The sequence below is a fragment of the Ostrea edulis genome, chromosome 5 (genome assembly GCF_947568905.1).
Source record: "Ostrea edulis chromosome 5, xbOstEdul1.1, whole genome shotgun sequence".
Taxonomy (NCBI): domain Eukaryota; kingdom Metazoa; phylum Mollusca; class Bivalvia; order Ostreida; family Ostreidae; genus Ostrea; species Ostrea edulis.
In genome coordinates, this window is record NC_079168.1 from 68,817,995 (window position 1) to 68,836,760 (window position 18,766).

Here is an 18,766-nt window from a genome sequence, read left to right on the forward strand (position 1 = left end):
ACACACGATTCATGATATTGCCAAAGCTGTTGGCATATCGCTATTGCGGGTGCATTTCATTTTGAAGCCTATTTTGAAAGTACGAAAGATTTCTGCCAGATGGATACTGCATATATTGACAGATGACCAAAAATGGGTACAAGTACAAACAGCTGAGCAATTGCTCAAAACATATCCCGAATTCAATCAAAGACAATTTGCAAACATTGTTACGGGTGACGAACCATGGGTTCACTATTTTGAACCAGTAAGAAAATTGGAAACAAAATATGGCTAACTAAACACAGTAGAAGGCCTGTAGTTGTCAAAAGAACCATAAGCTTAAAGATGGTTCTTTATTGCATATTCTTCTCATGTGATGGTATAGCTGAACAAATTCCGGTGTCAAAGGGCAAAAGTGTTACAGGTCAGTATTACCGAGATGTTATACTAAAAAAGCTCAAGAAATATTATCATAAACGACGCCCTGTGTCGGGATTTAGGCATGTTCGTCTACTTCCTGATAATACTCCATCACATACATCTGAGCTTGTGAAGCAATTTTTTAAGTCGGAGAAGGTTACCATCTTGCCACACCCACCATACTCTCCAGATCTAGCCCCATGCAACTTTTTTCCTTTTTCCAAAACTTAAAAAGTTCTTATCTGGTCGTCGTTACAAGTCGCGACAAGCCCTTGGCTCAGCCATCAGTCAGTGCCTCATAGACCTACCTAAATCAGCGTACCGTGACGCATTTCAGAAATAGATTCAGAGATTGAAATTATGTATTTCAAACCGCGGAGAATACTTTGAAGGGATGTAATGTTCATTTCACTATTTGAGTCGAATGCTTTTGAGATATCGTACAATACACATTACATATCGAACAGCCCTTGTACATATACTGTAAATTACATTCTGTTCCCGAGAATATTATAAACATGTCATGTAATTTTGTGAGACAAGCAATGCACAAATATATAGTTCTCGCAAATAAACTTTACTGTACAGATAGAAGACATAACCAATTCATGAATGTTACTTCTTGTGAATCATTGCATCCTCGCAAAAATATTGTCTTGTGAAATCAGAATGATAAAAAGTACTGATATTTGTATACTCGCTGAGGACCACAGTAAGCCAGCTGTTTTAAACATAAACATTTTTAACATTGTGATTTTCAGAGATTTAAAAACGAAAGATGATACAGTATAAGTACAGATTCAATTTTAAATTGTTGCAATGTAAAAAGTTTCCTTTGCCAACATACCCAAGGAAGAATTTTTTATTTACCTTCTTTTAATATTTAAAGACACTAACTATTGATTATGATATTCACATTTTAATTCCTATGTCAATTCATTTAGTTTTGAATTCACTCAATTTTGAATTTGAACATAGGAAAAGGGTGAAATAAAAATAAAATGGTATACCGTAAAATATTTGTATTGTCTATTCTGTATACTCTATCATATCCAAAAATAAAGTACCACTGAATTCTAATGGCCGTGACTTTCCTTACTTTATTGAGATCTTTCTTACCATCCTCCAGCCTAAGATCACGGGTTGTCTGAGTAATGGTGTGGAGTCTCTCCTGGGATTTACTATACTGTATGGAGGGCACAGATGATTCCCGTGAAGGTGTGAAGGACACTCGAGCTGAAACACCTGTCAAGGTCAAGGTCAACTGCTACATGATGTGAACCACAATAGAATGCCCTCATGATTTATTAAGTTTTATCAATCAATAACACCTGAATATGTAAGCTATTTTTTAATGAATTTAGATCATGCATTCTAAAATTTTATTTCCCTTTGAATTACATACTGTGACTACATTATAAAAATATTACATGTGTTGTAGGGTAACATGATACAATAACAGTTTTTCTCCGGGTGACAATATATATATTGCAGGTAGTTGAGGGTAACACTGAAAATTTTCATCCCCGAGAAAACCACGATTATCAACTGAGGCATGGTCAAGGTTGACAATGGTCTCTTGGGGATGAAAATTTTCAATGTTACCCTCAACTACATGCAATATTTGTTTTATTATACTGAATGTTATATAAACAGAAAAGCAGAAAAACTTACGTCTGTTGACATTTGATCAATCACTGTCATGCGATATTTCGCATATCAATGCATGTATATTCGCGTTTATTACAAACACTCAAACAACGTCTTCTAACAATCTACGGCGAACCGTATGCGCATAAATGATGCATGAGATAATTTTTTTTATAATATCACCCGTTGTCAAGTCCGTTGTTAGATACTTTCACCCTGGAGCGCGTGCTTTCTGTTCTCAGAGGGTAACAATATATTTTTTAAATGCTTCTCGACCAATCAGATTCAAGTATTTTACACAAAAGTATAATAATTTCACATGTTACCCAACAAAACATGTAAAATTTATTTTGGGGGGTGGGGGGGGGGTTATACTGAATGCTTAGAGTAATAGACCTTCATGCTAATTCATGGTGAACCGTACGTGCAAACATTCTGCGCAGTTAACAATTTTTATACTGTTACCCGCCGTCATGCATTGTCAACCGTTGTTAATATGTACTAGCTGTTACCCAGAGGGCGTGGTTTATGCATGCAGAGGGGTAACAGTACTTTTTAACAAATACTTCTAAACCAATCAAATTCATTTAATAATTTGCATGAAAGTATAACAAATCATGTTGCTGTTACTAAATACATAATTTATGATCAACATGTAATTGTTTTTCTCTTGAATATCAACAAATGAATGTGACAGAATACTGTTGTAAATGACCGATTTGTAACATACAAGATAAAAAGCTCTCTCCTGGACAATCACAAAGAGGCAGTTAAATGCATGCTTACCAAAGCTTTCACTCTGCGATCTGGAATGTGTCATATAAGGTGGTATATTTCTGGTGTAAGGCACAGAGGAGGAGGAGGGTTTAGGAAAAGAAGAGGCAGAATCTGGGGTCACAATACCTTCTGAATACAATGAAACTTTGTGAAAAAAGACATTTTTCTTGGCCTTATTTGTGAAAAGCTTACAATGCATGTTAAAACATGCAATTGAGTGATACAAGTGTATCTTCAATATATCAGCATGCCCTCAGATTAAAACATCTGGACAATATACAGTAACATTTTTTAACTGTATTAAGAGTTGTTGTGCATTCAAAGATAACAGCTCACCCTGATGAATGTCATCTATAAATATAGAAAAAATATTATGCCAAGTAAGATCAATCTTTACAAATAAGGTTTTTGGTTTTATCACAACATTTAGGGCTTGTAAGCTTGGGCAATGTACAAAGTACTTCTTCATATGAATTGCTCACTAAATCTCTCTGGTCAATATCAACTCACGTAATAGTTAATAACACTAATAATATAGTTAATATCACCAAATCCCAACCCTAACTCTAAAGTACCCTTTGTAGTGTAAGCGAAGTTTGATCCCACCAAATATATAGTAATATATTATAGCCACCAAATCCTGTAAATATCAATCCCATGTGGCACTAAAAGTCTGGTCAAAATCAACCCCATGTAGTACCAAAAGTCTGGTTAATATTAATCCCATATAGCACACAAATCCTGTAAATATCAATCTCATGTGGCACTAAAAGTCTGGTCAAAATCAACCCCATGTAGTACCAAAAGTCTGGTTAATATTAATCCCATATAGCACACAAATCCTGTAAATATCAATCTCATGTGGCACTAAAAGTCTGGTCAATATCAGGTATATAATATAGCATACAGTGACAATGGGAAAATGAAGCAAATGCAGAAAACAAACTTTAATCTCATTGGAGATGGGGAAAAAAAAAAAACTCTTGATGTGTTCCTATCCTGACCCAGGGAGTCAAGGTGTGAACAAATTAGAATTCACACTATGAGACAAGGTTTTTAGAATTCACACTATGAGACAAGGTTTTTAGAATTCACACTATGAGACAAGGTTTTTATATCAATTTGGCAAATATCATCCTTACAGTTTTTTAGAAGACATTTTAAAAACAATTTTTATACTACGTACCCTATTTTATGATTCCCTATATTTATCTCCCCTACATCAGAGCATGGCCCTTAAATTCAACATATATAAATTCCCTTTACCAAAGGATACGTTGTGCCATGTTTAGTTGATACTGAATGAGTGGTTTTGAAGAAGTTGAAAATGTGAAAATTAATTACCAAAGACAATAATGACAAATTTTGACTAAGAAAAGGTCACTTGAGTCTATAACCCAAGTGAGCTGAAAATGAAACACTTTCACTGCAAAATATTTTACTGTGGACTGTTTTGACTCTTATTTGATTTTAACACCTAGTACAGATTTTGATTTTATTCTAAGAGTTTTATTGTTCTCATGGAACTTTTGATCTCTTCGTGAGCCCTTTCCTGATGATCATGAACATTAGGCCAATTCAACTTAATTGATAGATTATAACCCCTGCTCGTCCCTTAAAAATCGGACCGCCCCAAATTTTTTTATTTTGCGAAACTTGCGATTTCCAGAAAATTTTCATGCCCGATTCCGTTATAGCAAAGTGAAAAGCTACGTGAACGGTGAAGAAAATAGACATATCATATATTTATGGTTTTCTTAATTTATCGCGTTCTAACGAGCGTAAATCTTGAAAAAGTTTGGTATCTTTCTGTGTTTGAAATTAAAGCTTAACCTGGAATCGTCTGTGAAATAAGCATAAATTGATATCCATCTAGCATTTATGATTAAATGACACACTTCTGTTGACAAAATATTTTCTCAGAAAATAAAAATTAAAATATAAAATCCTCCCACCCGCCTCATACTTTTTGGTGACTGTGTATGATAATCTACTAATTAAGTTGAATTGGCCTTATGCAAGATATGCCCTATGGCTGACCCTCTCACCACTAATCGCTGAGGATACCGGTGTGTCATCCCAGTTCACTAGGTCCACGTCATCACACTGAGTGAGAAGCTTCTTAGACTTAGCTAATTCCTCAGCTGTTTCCACGGTAACCTGCAATTAAAGGATTCACATACCAAATAACTTCAGTAAGACAAATTTTTCAACACTTTAAGTGACCTGCCCTTGAATTTATAAACAATTACATGTTGGGTATGGGCACTTCTGACACGCAAATGAATTTTTTTTTTTAAATTCTGAATGTTTACAATCCACTAAACAGTGTTTACGCAGATGCCTGAGCGACTCGTAGTATGACATCACAATCATGGTCTTCAGATATCACTTTTACACTGAATTAATATCTAGAACAAGGGCATGTCGAAAGAAAATTTCATTAATTCTTACATTAAATAATTTTTACATACATGAAAGTGGAATAACATATCATGTAACTGCTGTGCAAATCCTGTGTACTACATTGTTTATAAAAATAATTTCAAGCACATGTGCATGATATCAGTTTATGCATTTTGTCATGTAATATGCATGAAATCTATCAATCAAATCTAACCCGATGAACTGGTGACATTTGCACAGCAATACTTACATTGGGTACAATATTCTGCTTCTTCTCATACCAATTTTGTTTTCAGATTATATAGTGTATGCCCTTGTGCTGAAGTTGTTGACATTTTCAGTAAGCAACACATGAAGGAATTTTGTGCTGTCATAGTTAATGCTCATTTTTGTGATCATAACTTGCATGCTCACAAAGGAATTACAGTATATGCTTGGACAAGCACGAGTATGTAAGGTGAAGATAACGAACAGTGATCAATCTCATAACTCCTATAAGCAATACAAAATAGAGAGTTGGGCAAACACGGACCCCTGGACACACCAGAGGTGGGATCAGGTGCCTAGGAGGAGTAAGCATCCCCTGTTGAGAATCCACTATTTTTACAAATTCAAGATATACATGTATATTATTCTTATCGAGATCTTTCATAGCTCAATATATTCAATCAAATTCTACTCTCAAATGCTTAAAATAAATATTGTAAAATATTACCGAGAGTCCTAAGAAGAATTAATAAACAAAGCACATTAATTCTTAGAAATAAGATAAAAGATGTCAATAATTTTGTGCGACACAATAAAAGTATACTTACATCATCATCAAAAATGTTGAATTTGTTTTTATTTGCCGCTGATTTCATCCAATATTCTTCTTGATCATCTTGTGATTCCTGTTAAAAATAAATTCTTTGTACATCTGACATCTCACACTCTTTAAACATGCTAAATGTCAGGTTAATCAAAGTACTTTGACTTGATAAATTGTATTATTGTCATAAGATGTATATGCATTAAGCATGTAAAAAATAATTTTAGAGGTTAAACTAGAACATATTTAAGGACAAAGAAACTGATTTTAAGGGACTTTCTTAAGGATATTAAAAAAGCATTCTGAGAGTATTGCATGGCAATACATAGTCCCCTACCGGTTGCAAAATTCCTGGACCACAACGATATTCAAAGTTCATTATGTAGGTTATGGTAAAAGGGAAAATTGGGGCACAAGGATAGGAATGGTTGGAAATCAACTACTATTCGAGTAGAGACTAGACCAGGAAAAAAGACAAATATATAATTAGGTTTAGGTCTTTAACCAAGTCAATGAAAGAAATGTAGGTGATCATGTATAATTTAGCTATATTATTGTATTACTATGCTAGAAGTTTTAATGAGTGTAGTACTCTTATCTACAGAAATAAGAAACTTTGGATGTAAACTAATAATTCATGCTATTTTTCTAAGTTCAAGGGCCGTAAGTGAAAAATCAACGGACCAAGATGAAATTCAAACTTGATCTGTAACTTCTTGTGGCAAAGCAACGTACCAAATATCAAATAAATATCTGCAAGAACAGAGAAAACAAGTGCAGAAAACGGAACTGACAGACAGAGAGACAGACGGAGCACAAACTCAAAGTCCCCTTCGACTTCGTCAGTTGGGGACTAATAAAACAATGATAGTGAAGTAGTGTAACGATTTGTCATACGTTGTATGTCATTTACATTTCTCAACAAGATTACCCCAAACAGTACAATATACACTTGTTGGACAGTGAAATTCAACCTGGAAGCATATTTTGCACTCTGAATTGATACAACACACATTCTGAATAGAAAAGCCTTAAATGGGTCATGGTGCATGGTGCACCAATCCATCTGACCAGAGATCCAGATAATTTTTTACCACAAAGAGTATTTACCCCCTGATTTTCAAATCAATGAGTATTTTGCTTTTCAGAAAAATTCAAAAGTGTATTTTGTTAATTTACTGATTATCTTTGCTCTTTTGCACAGAAGATGTCACCAGATAAACGATACTTCTTCCGTTATACTTTAACTTAAAGTTTATACTAAAAGGCTGCTCCAGCTATTTACGGGGAAAATCCTTTGCAGTTCTTTTTATTAAAACTATTCATTGGGAATTTGATATTTATCATTGATGCAGCAAATATGAATATGTCAGACACTCAGTCACATGATTTTGATCCAATTCTGTATATCATTCATCCACAATTGATAATACAAGTTTTTTTCCTGTGCTTTCGACTGCACACTAACTCTTTAAGAAAGAAAGTAAAACAAGTAGGCCTATATAATAGTGTTTTGAGTTAACTCTTCCAATTTTTCAAAATTGTGATTGTCATCAAAACGTATTTCATAGCGCTAAATATCATGTATGATCAAGCCCTGGGCTAACCTCAATTCATATGAATAGATAATTCATATTTATATCATACTACATGTATCACAAATACGCAGACTAATACACATTACTTTGGGAGTGTAAAGCACATTTACTTTCGCTAATGCGTAATTGTACGCATGATTTTCAACTTAAATGCGTATTTGGTAAAATTTGATGAGTATTTACGCTGATACGCACCTTATCTGGAGCTCTGCATCTGACATGTGAACTGATTATGTATTCCTCTGAGAGGGAGGTTGTGACAAAATTTCAGAGCAATACCTGTTACTATACCAAAAGAATCTGGAAAACTGTTTGACCTACTTCTACCCCTCAAGTAGGTCATAGTGTAACAATCCAATTGAAATGCTAACTGCACTTGTCTTCCTCCGACGGGAAGCCTTTGACTAAATACCAGGGCAATATCTGTATCCATAGTGAAAAAAGCCCAGAAAACTGGTTGACCTAATGTTATCCCAAAAGTAGGTCAAGGATGGACCAATCCAGCTGAAATGCAAATTGAACTTGTACTCCTCCAAGAGGAAGCCCGTGACTAAATTTCAGCACAATATCTGTATCCATAATTAAAAAAGCCCCAAAAAAACTGTTTGACCTATTTCTAGCTCAAAAGTAGGTCAAGGACAAACCAATCCAGCTGAAATGCACACTGAACTTGTAATCCTCCAAGAGGGATCCTGTGACTAAATTTCAGGGCAAAATCTGTCTCTATAATGAAAACAAGAGGCAAACAGGCCTTATCGGTCATCTGAGTACTAGTGAAAAGGGTATCACTACTCCCAAGGGCTATGAAATCTAGAAAAAAATTCCTGTTCTGAATATCTAAGCTAAATTCTAATGTTCAGCAACAGTATAAAACAAGATGTGTTCTTAAAACTTCAATACTCACAAAAGCGCATACACTGATGACACTGATGAATGGCTTTAAATAATATAACAGGTGTATTAACATTAAAACATTAAAAGATATGACTAATTTGGACCCATCTTAGAGTCAAAACCCTGGGTTGTGAAATTCACCATTTTTTGTACATTCTTTTCACTATTTCTAAGAATGTATTTAGATTTCATATAGTATCAGCAAACTTACACATAAACACTATATACTAAGTTTGGCCACACCCTGGGGTCAGAACCCCTACCCCTGGGATCATCAAATTTACAATTTTGGTAGAGGCCTTTCTGCTCTATATCATTATGCATTTAGTTTCTCTTAAACATGTGCAGTTCTAGAGAAGAAGATTTTTGAAAAATTGTCAATTTTTGGCAGTTTTTGCCCAGCCCCTTGGGTCAAAGGGGTGCAGGAGTCCTGAAATTTTCAATTTATGTACCCCCTTTCCCAAAGATCCTTCATACCAAATTGAAAAGGAATTGGTATAATGGTTATCAAGAAGAATTTAAAAATGTTCAATTGTTAACGCACGACGACAGATGACAACCGCAATTGGTCACCTGAGTTAACCTGGAAAAAACTGTTTGACTATTTTTAGCCCAAAAGTATAGGTCAAGGATGGGCCAATCCAGCTAATTTGGAATAGATAAATCATATCCAGGGTTCAAAATTAACTTTTTAAAGCACTAGTTAGTATGGACTAGTGACTTTCAATTTTCATTAGTCGCAAAGCATTTCACTAGTCCCCCCCCCCTCCCTTGTAATAAAAATGATGCCAACACAGAGCTTCACTAAACATTAATTTATTTAATGATATTGTGTGTAACAACCTATTACACTTGTTTCAGAAATACATATAGGCAACCACACTTAATAAAATCTTTTCAGAGCTGCAGCTTCTTCAGTCAACTTTCCAAATTTTACATGAACCTTGAAATAGTTGCTTTTTCTGTCAAACTCCTTATCTTTGTTTTTCATAGAAGTTGGGGTTATCTAATTTCTGGGGGTATTTTTTTGGTTTTGGTTTTCAACTCTGATAAACTTCTACTTGACGGGAAATCAAATCATGATCTTGAAAACTCTAAATTGTGCATTTGTTTTTCATTCAGTATAAACATTTCGATCAGATACTCAGAAAAAGTATACTGAAATTTGAACCAACTGAATTTTAGCTAGTCCATAAGGACTATTATCATAAAGTTTACTACGGTCCAATTCATTTAAAAAAATTTTTTTACTTGTCTTGGACTTATGAACATGAGCTAATTTCGAACCCTGATATCATATCATATACATGTACATTTGCTTATAAATATTATATTCTTGCATGAAATGTTTTTAGTTTATCTGCCAGTGATATATTTGTATATATATGAATACTACGTGTCTTTTGTCTTTGATACATGCGATAGTCACCGAGTTAAAAAGATCTTCAGAGTTTGTGTTAATCATAATTATTATAATAATTTTGTTTAAATAGTGCCAACTATTAATTACTTAATTTTACCTACTTACATGTATAATTATCACAAATTACTTAGAGGAATCTTGTTTTCAAGTCCTTTTGTTGGGATGAAAAAGTTTTGAAAATTTGGGCATATAGTCTATTTCTCAGGACTCATACATTGCCATTCACACCAAGAGCTCTCTAAATAAAAATTGTCACAAAACATTACCTTGCCAGGTCTCTGTAGCATGAGATAAAACAGAGACATATATAAAATATGATATATGTATAACGATATAGGTGGCTCTGAAATGACACACCTTTTGTTGACCTTAATATTCCTAGCAATCCTACTCCACCCCCTTGCATTGAAATTACAGTTTGTGAAATTTTATTTTCACATTGAAAAAACAACAACACAAATTGTGTTTTGACTTCATGGGAATATACCGTGTAAAAAATTTAAAGCACAAAAATATTCACCCGTCTTCTATTTAAAGCTGACATCTCGATAGCTTTTATCTGCAGCCTTTCAAACGGGAAAGTGAAAGTACAAAATAAAAACAGTGGTATTCAATAGTTTGTACCATAGTTAATATAAAAAACGATGCTTAAATTTATTTTTAAAAACAATAAACACTAAAAAAAATGACAAAAATAAAAAATAAAAAAGATGCAACTTATTCATCATTGTCGATATGACCCTCTTTTTTCACTACGACTAATACATCGTATGAAGTATTAAATAGGCCCAGCTTATATCATTAACAACAACAATAACAAATGCCAGCATCATCAAACTAACCAACCCTTTCAAAATTTATAAAGATGAGTGGTGCAGGCAGTTAATAAAATACGTTGAACTAGGCCTATATTTTGATAGTGTGTGAGAAAATAATTAGCAAATGACCTTGACCATTATGCCTTGTATTTGTTCTAAGCGGTAAAATAAAAAATCATAGAGTTGCCAGCTTCTGGGCTACCAGCTAGCGAGGTTCAGAGAAAGAAAGAAAGGATTCTTTTATTATCATGTCATATCTAAAGGTAATATTAATACTAATACCAATATATTTGATGACCCTGTAAATCCACTTTTGAACCAAAGTTGTACGATATTTTGTTGTAATATAGGAGCATGTCCCTTTTCAACGGGGCATATGTACCCTACAATCGCTACCCAGAGTTGTCGTTCTTTGCTCTCACGGGTTTTACAAAAATTTTGTGAAATGGCACGTATGCTCAAATAAAGTATGGTTTTGACTTCAGTTACAAAAATATACGTAAATAAATAAATACTGAGCAGATGTCAAGTCTTTTTTGTGACACAAGAAGCATTGATTTGTGTTGAAACATGAATATTGGGTTGTCTATTGCACCTATTCTAGTTAGAGAAGTCGAGAGGCATAGCCTACATCGACTTCTCTTTGCAAGCATTCATGTTTTGATTCTGGAAAACGTGTAAATGCTGGAGTCAGTGACAGTTTATGCTTCAACCGACGTTTCGACTCAGATGTGCCTGGATTACTGTCACAAAGAAATCAACACTTACTTGCTTTTAATCCATTTTCAACATGTCCCCTGTCCCGGGTTTACGTTAACTGGTCTTGGGAGCTGTCACAATAGGGGACCAGTTAAGAGAAAAGCAGGCTGATGTAATCAGAGTTGTGATTTAAACCCGGGACAGGGGCATATTGAAAATGGATTAAAAGCAAGTAAGTGTTGATTTCCTTGTGAAGGTTTTGTGCATTGCTGTTAAATGTTTGAAAACAAATTGTCTATTGCGTAAATCCAGGCACATCTGAGTCAAAACGTTGGTTGAAACATAAACCGTCACCGACTCCAGCAATTACACGTTTTCCAGAATTAAAACATGAATGCTTGTGAAGAGAAGTCGATGTAGGCTATGCCTCTCGACTTCTCTAAAGAGAATACTATTGCACCAGGCCTATACATACGTACATGAAGAATATATAGTAATGGAAAAAAATCTACAAATATTTTCATGTCCTACATCTTCCCAAAGTTTTATAAAGTAGTTCTTAGTTCCAATAAAGCCGTTAAAAAAGTGGATTTACATGTGAAATAACATTGCTTATTCTGAGATGTTAACAGATGTATTTGTGAGTGTAAGAAACAATAACTCTGGGTAGAGATTGATATACCCCACACAACGAAGTTGCGGAGGATTTAATGTAGTTGACCCGTCCGCCTCTGAGACCGCTCAACAGAATTTCGTGAAACTTTGTAGTTAATAAGGACACACTGTGTAGCTGTGCATATTCCCAGGAAATTCTTATTTAATCAATAATTTTTCTTGGAGTTATGCCCCTTTTGAACTTTAAATTTCTAGCCCATCTGTCCTGTTCTTGTCAGCACAACTCCTCGGAGACCGCTCAAAAGAATTTCGTGAAACTTTGTAGTTAGTAAGGACACACTGTGTAGATGTGCATATTCCTGAAAAATTCTGATTCAATAATTTTTGTGGAGTTTTGCCCCCTTTTGAATTAGAATTTCGAGCCTGTCTGTCCTGTTCTTGCAGTAATGCATAGCATTACCATTCATTATGTGAGGCATTGTCGAGCAGTGTTGGAGCGTGGGGTATGTGAGCTTGCTCACTTTTTCTTTCATTAAGAAATAAACTGTGGTGTTGAAGCAATAGGTCCTTTGAGTTTGACCTTAATTAAGTTAATGGTCAATACACAAAAAGAAACTATAGTTTCATACTCACAAGTACAAATCATTAAAATTTATCATTTTTTTTATTGATATTAGAAAGTTTGCATTGATTATAGATATAACATTGACGATTTCAATGATACCTTTGATATCAATACAACTTCATGTCTCAGAATCAACTTTTAAATTGATTTCCAGAGGTTCTTGAATTGCACATGTGTGCATGGTAATGTAATTGCCTTACGATTTATTTTCATATGACATACAGAAGTCCCTTAGGCAAGCCAACACCCTTTACTCGAGATTATCCATATGCCATTCAAAAAGATATGCATCAGATGGAAGAGAACGTAGAATGGGGAAACCCATGTTGGAACCAGAATACATGAGGAGCTTCCCTGATGATGGAAAGTCGCCATTTGTAAACTTCAACAGATTTATGAACCTGTTTGAGATTGACTATTCATTAAATAGCATGAGACACTACCTCCGACATTCAATTTATAGACATGAAGTAATTGCACAAAGGTTAGTATTGCTATTTTCTACAACACATTATACTACTTAGTAGTAATTTCTATTCATCTTCATGCCAAAAATTACCTTTTAATTGTGTCAAGTATAAATCTTTAATTTTATAACTTAATTGATAATATGTAATAATTTCTTTGTTGCAAAGATGTGGCTTAGACAAAAATAGCATAATTTTTCTCACAATGACCTTGGCATTGTCAAATGACCTTGGACAAGGATCAGGACACATTTTCATATCATTAATGTCTTTGGGTCAAGTTCATCTATTCATAGAATCTACAAAGAAATCTAAGAACTATGATCTTGAAATACCTATAAATTTTTCAAATTGAACAAATCAATTTAAAATTCTAGATGAATACATTCCCATGGAATTTAGCATTTGCATATAATTAGGAAAATTATTCAATGTGCAGGGAATATGGGATAATCATACAAAAAATGTCTACAGACAGATAAAAAGACCTATAAAACTTCCAATCTCTGTGTGGGGTATATTATTGCTTAAGGTATTAACTAGTACATGGAGCTTCTTGTTTTAACAAAATTTATCAACCAGATTAAAAGTTTTGTACTGTAGTTTTGTTTCAAACTTTGTTATTTTCTGAAGCACTCCAGAATTATGTTAGGGAATAGGGGAAATTCTGAGAATTATTTTCAACAGACAGACACCAATGCAGACAAATGCAAACCAGTTGCATAAAAAGTTTTTTGATGACAAAATGAAAGAAATGTCTTTATCAAAACTCATTTGTGAAATAAAAAAGATATGATATTATGGTGTTTTCTCAGCTACAGGGGAGAATGTTTTCAAAATTACTATAGTTTATGTGACCCAAGACAACTTATTTAAGTTGTTAACAATATAAAATTCGGTGTAGTGTACAATATACACAAAAGTTTAAGTAACTAAGAAAGCTTCATTATCAAGTATGTATGTACTTTATTCAGCTTGGATACAGAAAAGTTGGGGAGGCTTGGTGCTGACTTGACAGCAGCTCATACAGTTGTAAGACTACAGGGACGGGTACAATTTGCTGGTTTTGACAAATGGATTGAAGCAAAAGGAGATCGTATGCCATTACCGAACTACAAAGTGGATAACCTTTACTTACAAGTAGCAGATTTCACAGGAACCAAAGTTTTATATGAAGGACTAGAATGTCTTGGTAAGGTGGATGTCCAGTACTTACATGAATCCTGGATATTCTTTGTGACAATGGCAAACTGATATCTCAAATGATGAAAGTGGGGGATATTGATTTGGAGACAATTCTAGGTCCATCTGTCTGTTTGTACAATTGTTATATCTTGTATTGTGTATGGTATTTCCATTTAAGATTTAACCGTAAAACAGACAGCCTTTATGTTTTTTTTATTCATGTCATTGGCATGGGCTATATGGATAAAAAAAAGTGGAAGGTTTTATTCCTCCTCGGCATCAAGAAATGAATTAAGTGCATAGTGATAGCAAACACATAAAACATATTTCATCTTTGTTTTATAATAATTCACTCCATCATACATGCACTGCACCCTTCAATGTGACAAGTATAAAAAGCCTATTCTAACAGTTCATAAATCATTAAGTATCTCTTGATAAGATTATAAGAAAGTTCACATTGGATCTCTTCAATGTGCAGTGAAAATAAGAGTTCATTAACATATGAAAATTCACTGTTTATGCTGTGAATCTACGCTTTGCTTATTTAGTCATGATAATTCAATGGTACCTTTAAATATCTATTTTCAGAAGGAACCTCGTTAAAAATGCTGATTTTAAAGGACTGCAAGAATATTGATGACTTCTGTCTCTCCAGATTGTATGTGCTCAGTGACACACTCGAATTCTTAGATATTAGCGGTTGTTCACTGGTGACAGACAATGGCCTAGGGGCATTACAGAAATTAAAGTAAGGATCTTTAAAGTTTGCATTCTTGGCCTTTCATTATTTGTTGAATCAAATACCTGTACCCAGTTGCACAAAGTTTAGTTGAACAGACAATTTAACTCTTAAATTAATATAGAGCATTAACTGGAAGTTAACTGTCTATTAAATTTAACTAACTTTTGTGCAACTGGGCCCTGAGAGCACAGCTTTTTGTTCAAAGTGCTATGCTGAATTTTTTAAAATTCAAACATTTAGATATACAAGTTTACTAGCCGCTCAAGTTTGTTTATGAATTTGATGGGAGGATGGCCCAGAAATCTATTATGTACGTCCTTTGTGAACAACACTTTAAGTATAGTTTCTAGTACAATGTAAAAATACAAAAGATCTAACGTTGATTAATGCTTGTCAATTAGAAAAAATCAAGGAAAAAAACAAGGAAATTGTCAAAATACCTTTCTTAGTTTTGAATGGAAGTAAAAGTGTACAACTTCTCAACTTGAGAATGTAACTTCCTTATTAGAATACTATGTACATGTAGTACCTCTCAGATCTCTGATCCACTCTACAGAGTGTAACTTCTTACTAGAATACTATGTACATGCAGTACTTCTCAGATCTCTTGATCTCTGATCCACTCTACAGAGTGTAACTTCCTTATTAGAATACTATGTACATGTAGTACCTCTCAGATCTCTGATCTATTCAACAGCTCTCTTTCAAAGGGGCAATCGAAAAATCAAGTATAAACCTTAATACCAGAAATGATAATATTTATGAGCAAGTTTCCTTACTTTAGTTAAGAGTCAAATGCTTTAGTCCTGTCTCCCATGCCTATGTACACAGAGGCTAAGCCCGTTTTGACCCGAAACTCATTGTAACCATAAATATTTACATGTATGGTTGCAATGAGTTTTGCATCTAAACTGGCTTAGCCCCTATGCCTATGTATAAAACAGAAACATATGTTAAAGTATGAAATACAGTGCTCCCTCGATATATTGCCAACTTTTGATTGAGACGAATTTAGGCAATAAAGCGGGGGTGGCATTTTAACGAATTCACCATTACAGACAATTCACTGAGCAATCAACAGAAATTCAATACCATAAAATTATTTGGACTCCATTCTTTATAAACATTTAAATTATCTTGAGTTCAATTCAGCTATTATTAGTAATTAATCCTGCCTCCTGAATACCTTGTCCAAACTGTCACACTTCACTGCATTGCTATCAAAGTACAGGTGTGATTACTGATGGGTGTTAGGTAATTGGCATTAAAATCAAGGATAAACCATATAGAATTTGACCATTTGTTTGTGAAAATCAGTTGCATATGGCACTAAGCGGGATTGGCATTATAATGGGGGTGTTAACATGGGAGGAAATCTGTTCTTTAGGATTTTCAGGCAATAAGAGGGGATGGCATTATAATGGGGGGGGGGGGGGGGGGCAATATATCGAGGGAGCACTGTATTATCCTTAATTAAAGATCACTTAAAGTGTCTACTTTACAACTTATTTTTATTGAAAGAACACAATCACCAGAGCTAAATGTACCCTGAAGCATATGAAACATACAAATTACATTTATCAATTTATTATTCCTATTTCTTAACGGTTTATTTCAGAAATCTGAAATATTTACGCATCAATGATTTACCTAATGCTGGGAACAAGTCGTTGGTGAGCTTACTTCTTCAGGAAGATAACCCTGATCTGACAGTTTTAGGGGTGGATCTAGAGGCACTTGACCACATGACTGAAAATTCACAAGCACCAGAAAATATAGTCCAGGATAGTTTGTCCACAAAACAGAGTTCATCAGACCAGTCTCAGAAGCAGGCAGACTCAGAAAAGACTTGAAGAACCTTCTCAGAATGTTCCTGCCATCACAGTCATATGACAGGGTTGCTGTTGATTGTGTTACTGCTTTAAGGGACTGCAGGCAGTTGTTAGTGTCCAGAAATATCAGTGATATCTTTCTACTAAGGGTGCTTCATGAGAAATTTCTGATGTCCTGTTTACATTGGTTATTATGATACACAACATTGATTGTATGTGACAGAGAGAAACATTAACCATTTGTGCACCTGATAATATATGTTACTTCTCGTGAAACAGCATATGCTTATTTGTTGCACTGCTTGAACAATATCATGATCAAGTATTCACATCTAGTACTTAATTAAACCATCCCAGGGGGATAGAAAGTCATATGGCCATTAAAAGTCTGAAATATTATGAAAGGCACTATATATTTAGTGACTCTTAATGTCTCAGGGATGTTAGGAGGAATATGCCTAGTGTATTAGTTATCATGGCCAATAAGAAGCTAAAGCCAACATATACTCTCTGTAAAGGCCCCAATCAAATTCCGATTGATATGCTTGTATAAATATATTTGTATAAATAAATATTTATGTTTTTGGTGTTTTTGCCTTTGATTTATTGATTGTATATTGTTTAATGTCCCTCTCAACAATTTTTCACCCATATGAAGATGTCACCATTGATGGTAAAGGGCTGCAAAATTTAGGCCTATGCTTGGCACTTACAGTGTTTGAACGGGGGGGGGGGGGGGGGCTTTATTGTGCCACACCTGCTGTGACACGTGGCCTTGGTTTTTACTGCCTTTGATATTTCCTCATGAATGCGATGCATTTGTGAACAATGTGCATATGAATCTTGATGAAAATAGTATGTCTCTTTCAACAGCTGGGAATTTATACAGAAATGAAGTGATATGTAAATATGAAAAATAAATTTCATTCTTCTTTTCACGCCCGCATATTTTATACATGAAGTGCTAACACCCTTCATGAAGTATGCCGGTGTGAAGCCTTGCAGTTCATACCCTCATATATTTTCAAAAATGAAATTTATTTCTTAAATAACAGGAATGAAATTTAATCAATGCATAGCATTACCCAGCTGAGCAGTCTTGTTGGTATGGGACAATAGATAAGGTGATCCCAAAACTCAGGGGGGGAGGGTGTAGATTTAATTGTCATCAAGAATGTCTCAAAATTATTTTTATTATGCCCCCCCCCCCCCCTTCAAAGAAGAGGGGCATATTGCTTTGCACCTGTCATTCAGTAGGTAGACCACATGTTGTCCACTCAATATCTTGAGAACCACTCACTTGATCTTACTGATATTTCATATGTTAGTTAGTTATGAGTAGAAGAGGACCCCTATTGATTTTCAGGTTAAAGATCAAGGGTCAATCCACTCTGGATAATAGAACAGACATGACACTTGGTACACCTAAGGAGTAGATTACCTTTATTGATTTTATGGTTAAACTGGACATAGGAATATACTGACCACTCAATGTGTAGAGAACCATTTGCTTGACCCCTATTGATTTCTAGGTAACATGGTTGCAAGATACACTCTGGACATAGGAAGATAATGTCTGCTCAATATCTTGAATTGGTTTGGCACTACTATCAATTAAATGATGTATGTGTATAACCCTTTTCAATTTTGCACCATGGGGAGCATATCTGTTTTACAAACATTTCTTGTTATTCATAGATTTGTAGGTGAAGTGATAAAATGACTACTCCACAATGGCTACATTTGCTGATTGCTATGAATTAGTTAGTTGTCTAGCTCGTCGTTGTAATAAAGCAAAAATAACTCCTGTACACAGAAA

At 34.5% G+C, this 18,766-nt stretch overlaps 2 protein-coding genes across 5 annotated transcripts in view; one reads left to right on the plus strand and one right to left on the minus strand.

The window, feature by feature from the left end:
- The window catches only part of LOC125649026 (spermatogenesis-defective protein 39 homolog), a 48,786-nt gene extending 37,970 nt beyond the window's left edge, over positions 1-10,816 (minus strand). The window contains exons 1-5 of one of the 4 annotated variants that reach the window (XM_048876235.2): positions 10,482-10,816; positions 6,051-6,128; positions 4,878-4,989; positions 2,839-2,958; positions 1,522-1,647 (exon numbers count right to left, since the gene is read on the minus strand). In XM_048876235.2, coding sequence (XP_048732192.1) covers positions 1,522-1,647; positions 2,839-2,958; positions 4,878-4,989; positions 6,051-6,128; positions 10,482-10,505 — 460 coding nt within the window. In that variant the 5' untranslated portion in view covers positions 10,506-10,816. Of the gene's footprint in view, positions 1-1,521; positions 1,648-2,838; positions 2,959-3,165; positions 3,181-4,877; positions 4,990-6,050; positions 6,129-10,227; positions 10,458-10,481 lie in introns of those variants that run through there. The other 3 variants (XM_048876232.2, XM_048876236.2, XM_048876237.2) reach the window with 3 other exon arrangements.
- Positions 10,817-10,913: 97 nt separating this feature from the next.
- LOC125649034 (ATP synthase subunit s, mitochondrial-like) lies at positions 10,914-17,536 on the plus strand. The gene is made up of 5 exons (XM_048876249.2): positions 10,914-11,042; positions 12,943-13,202; positions 14,160-14,377; positions 14,962-15,121; positions 16,734-17,536. Exons 1-5 carry the CDS (start codon positions 11,028-11,030, stop codon positions 16,966-16,968), a joined length of 888 nt encoding a protein of 295 aa, XP_048732206.2. The 5' UTR covers positions 10,914-11,027; the 3' UTR covers positions 16,969-17,536.
- The last annotated feature ends 1,230 nt before the right edge of the window (positions 17,537-18,766 follow it).

Coding starts and splice junctions, on each gene's coding strand:
- LOC125649034 (XM_048876249.2), top strand. Junction 13,203..14,159: donor CATGAAGTAATTGCACAAAG/GTTAGTATTGCT, acceptor TACTTTATTCAG/CTTGGATACAGAAAAGTTGG. Junction 14,378..14,961: donor TGAAGGACTAGAATGTCTTG/GTAAGGTGGATG, acceptor ATCTATTTTCAG/AAGGAACCTCGTTAAAAATG.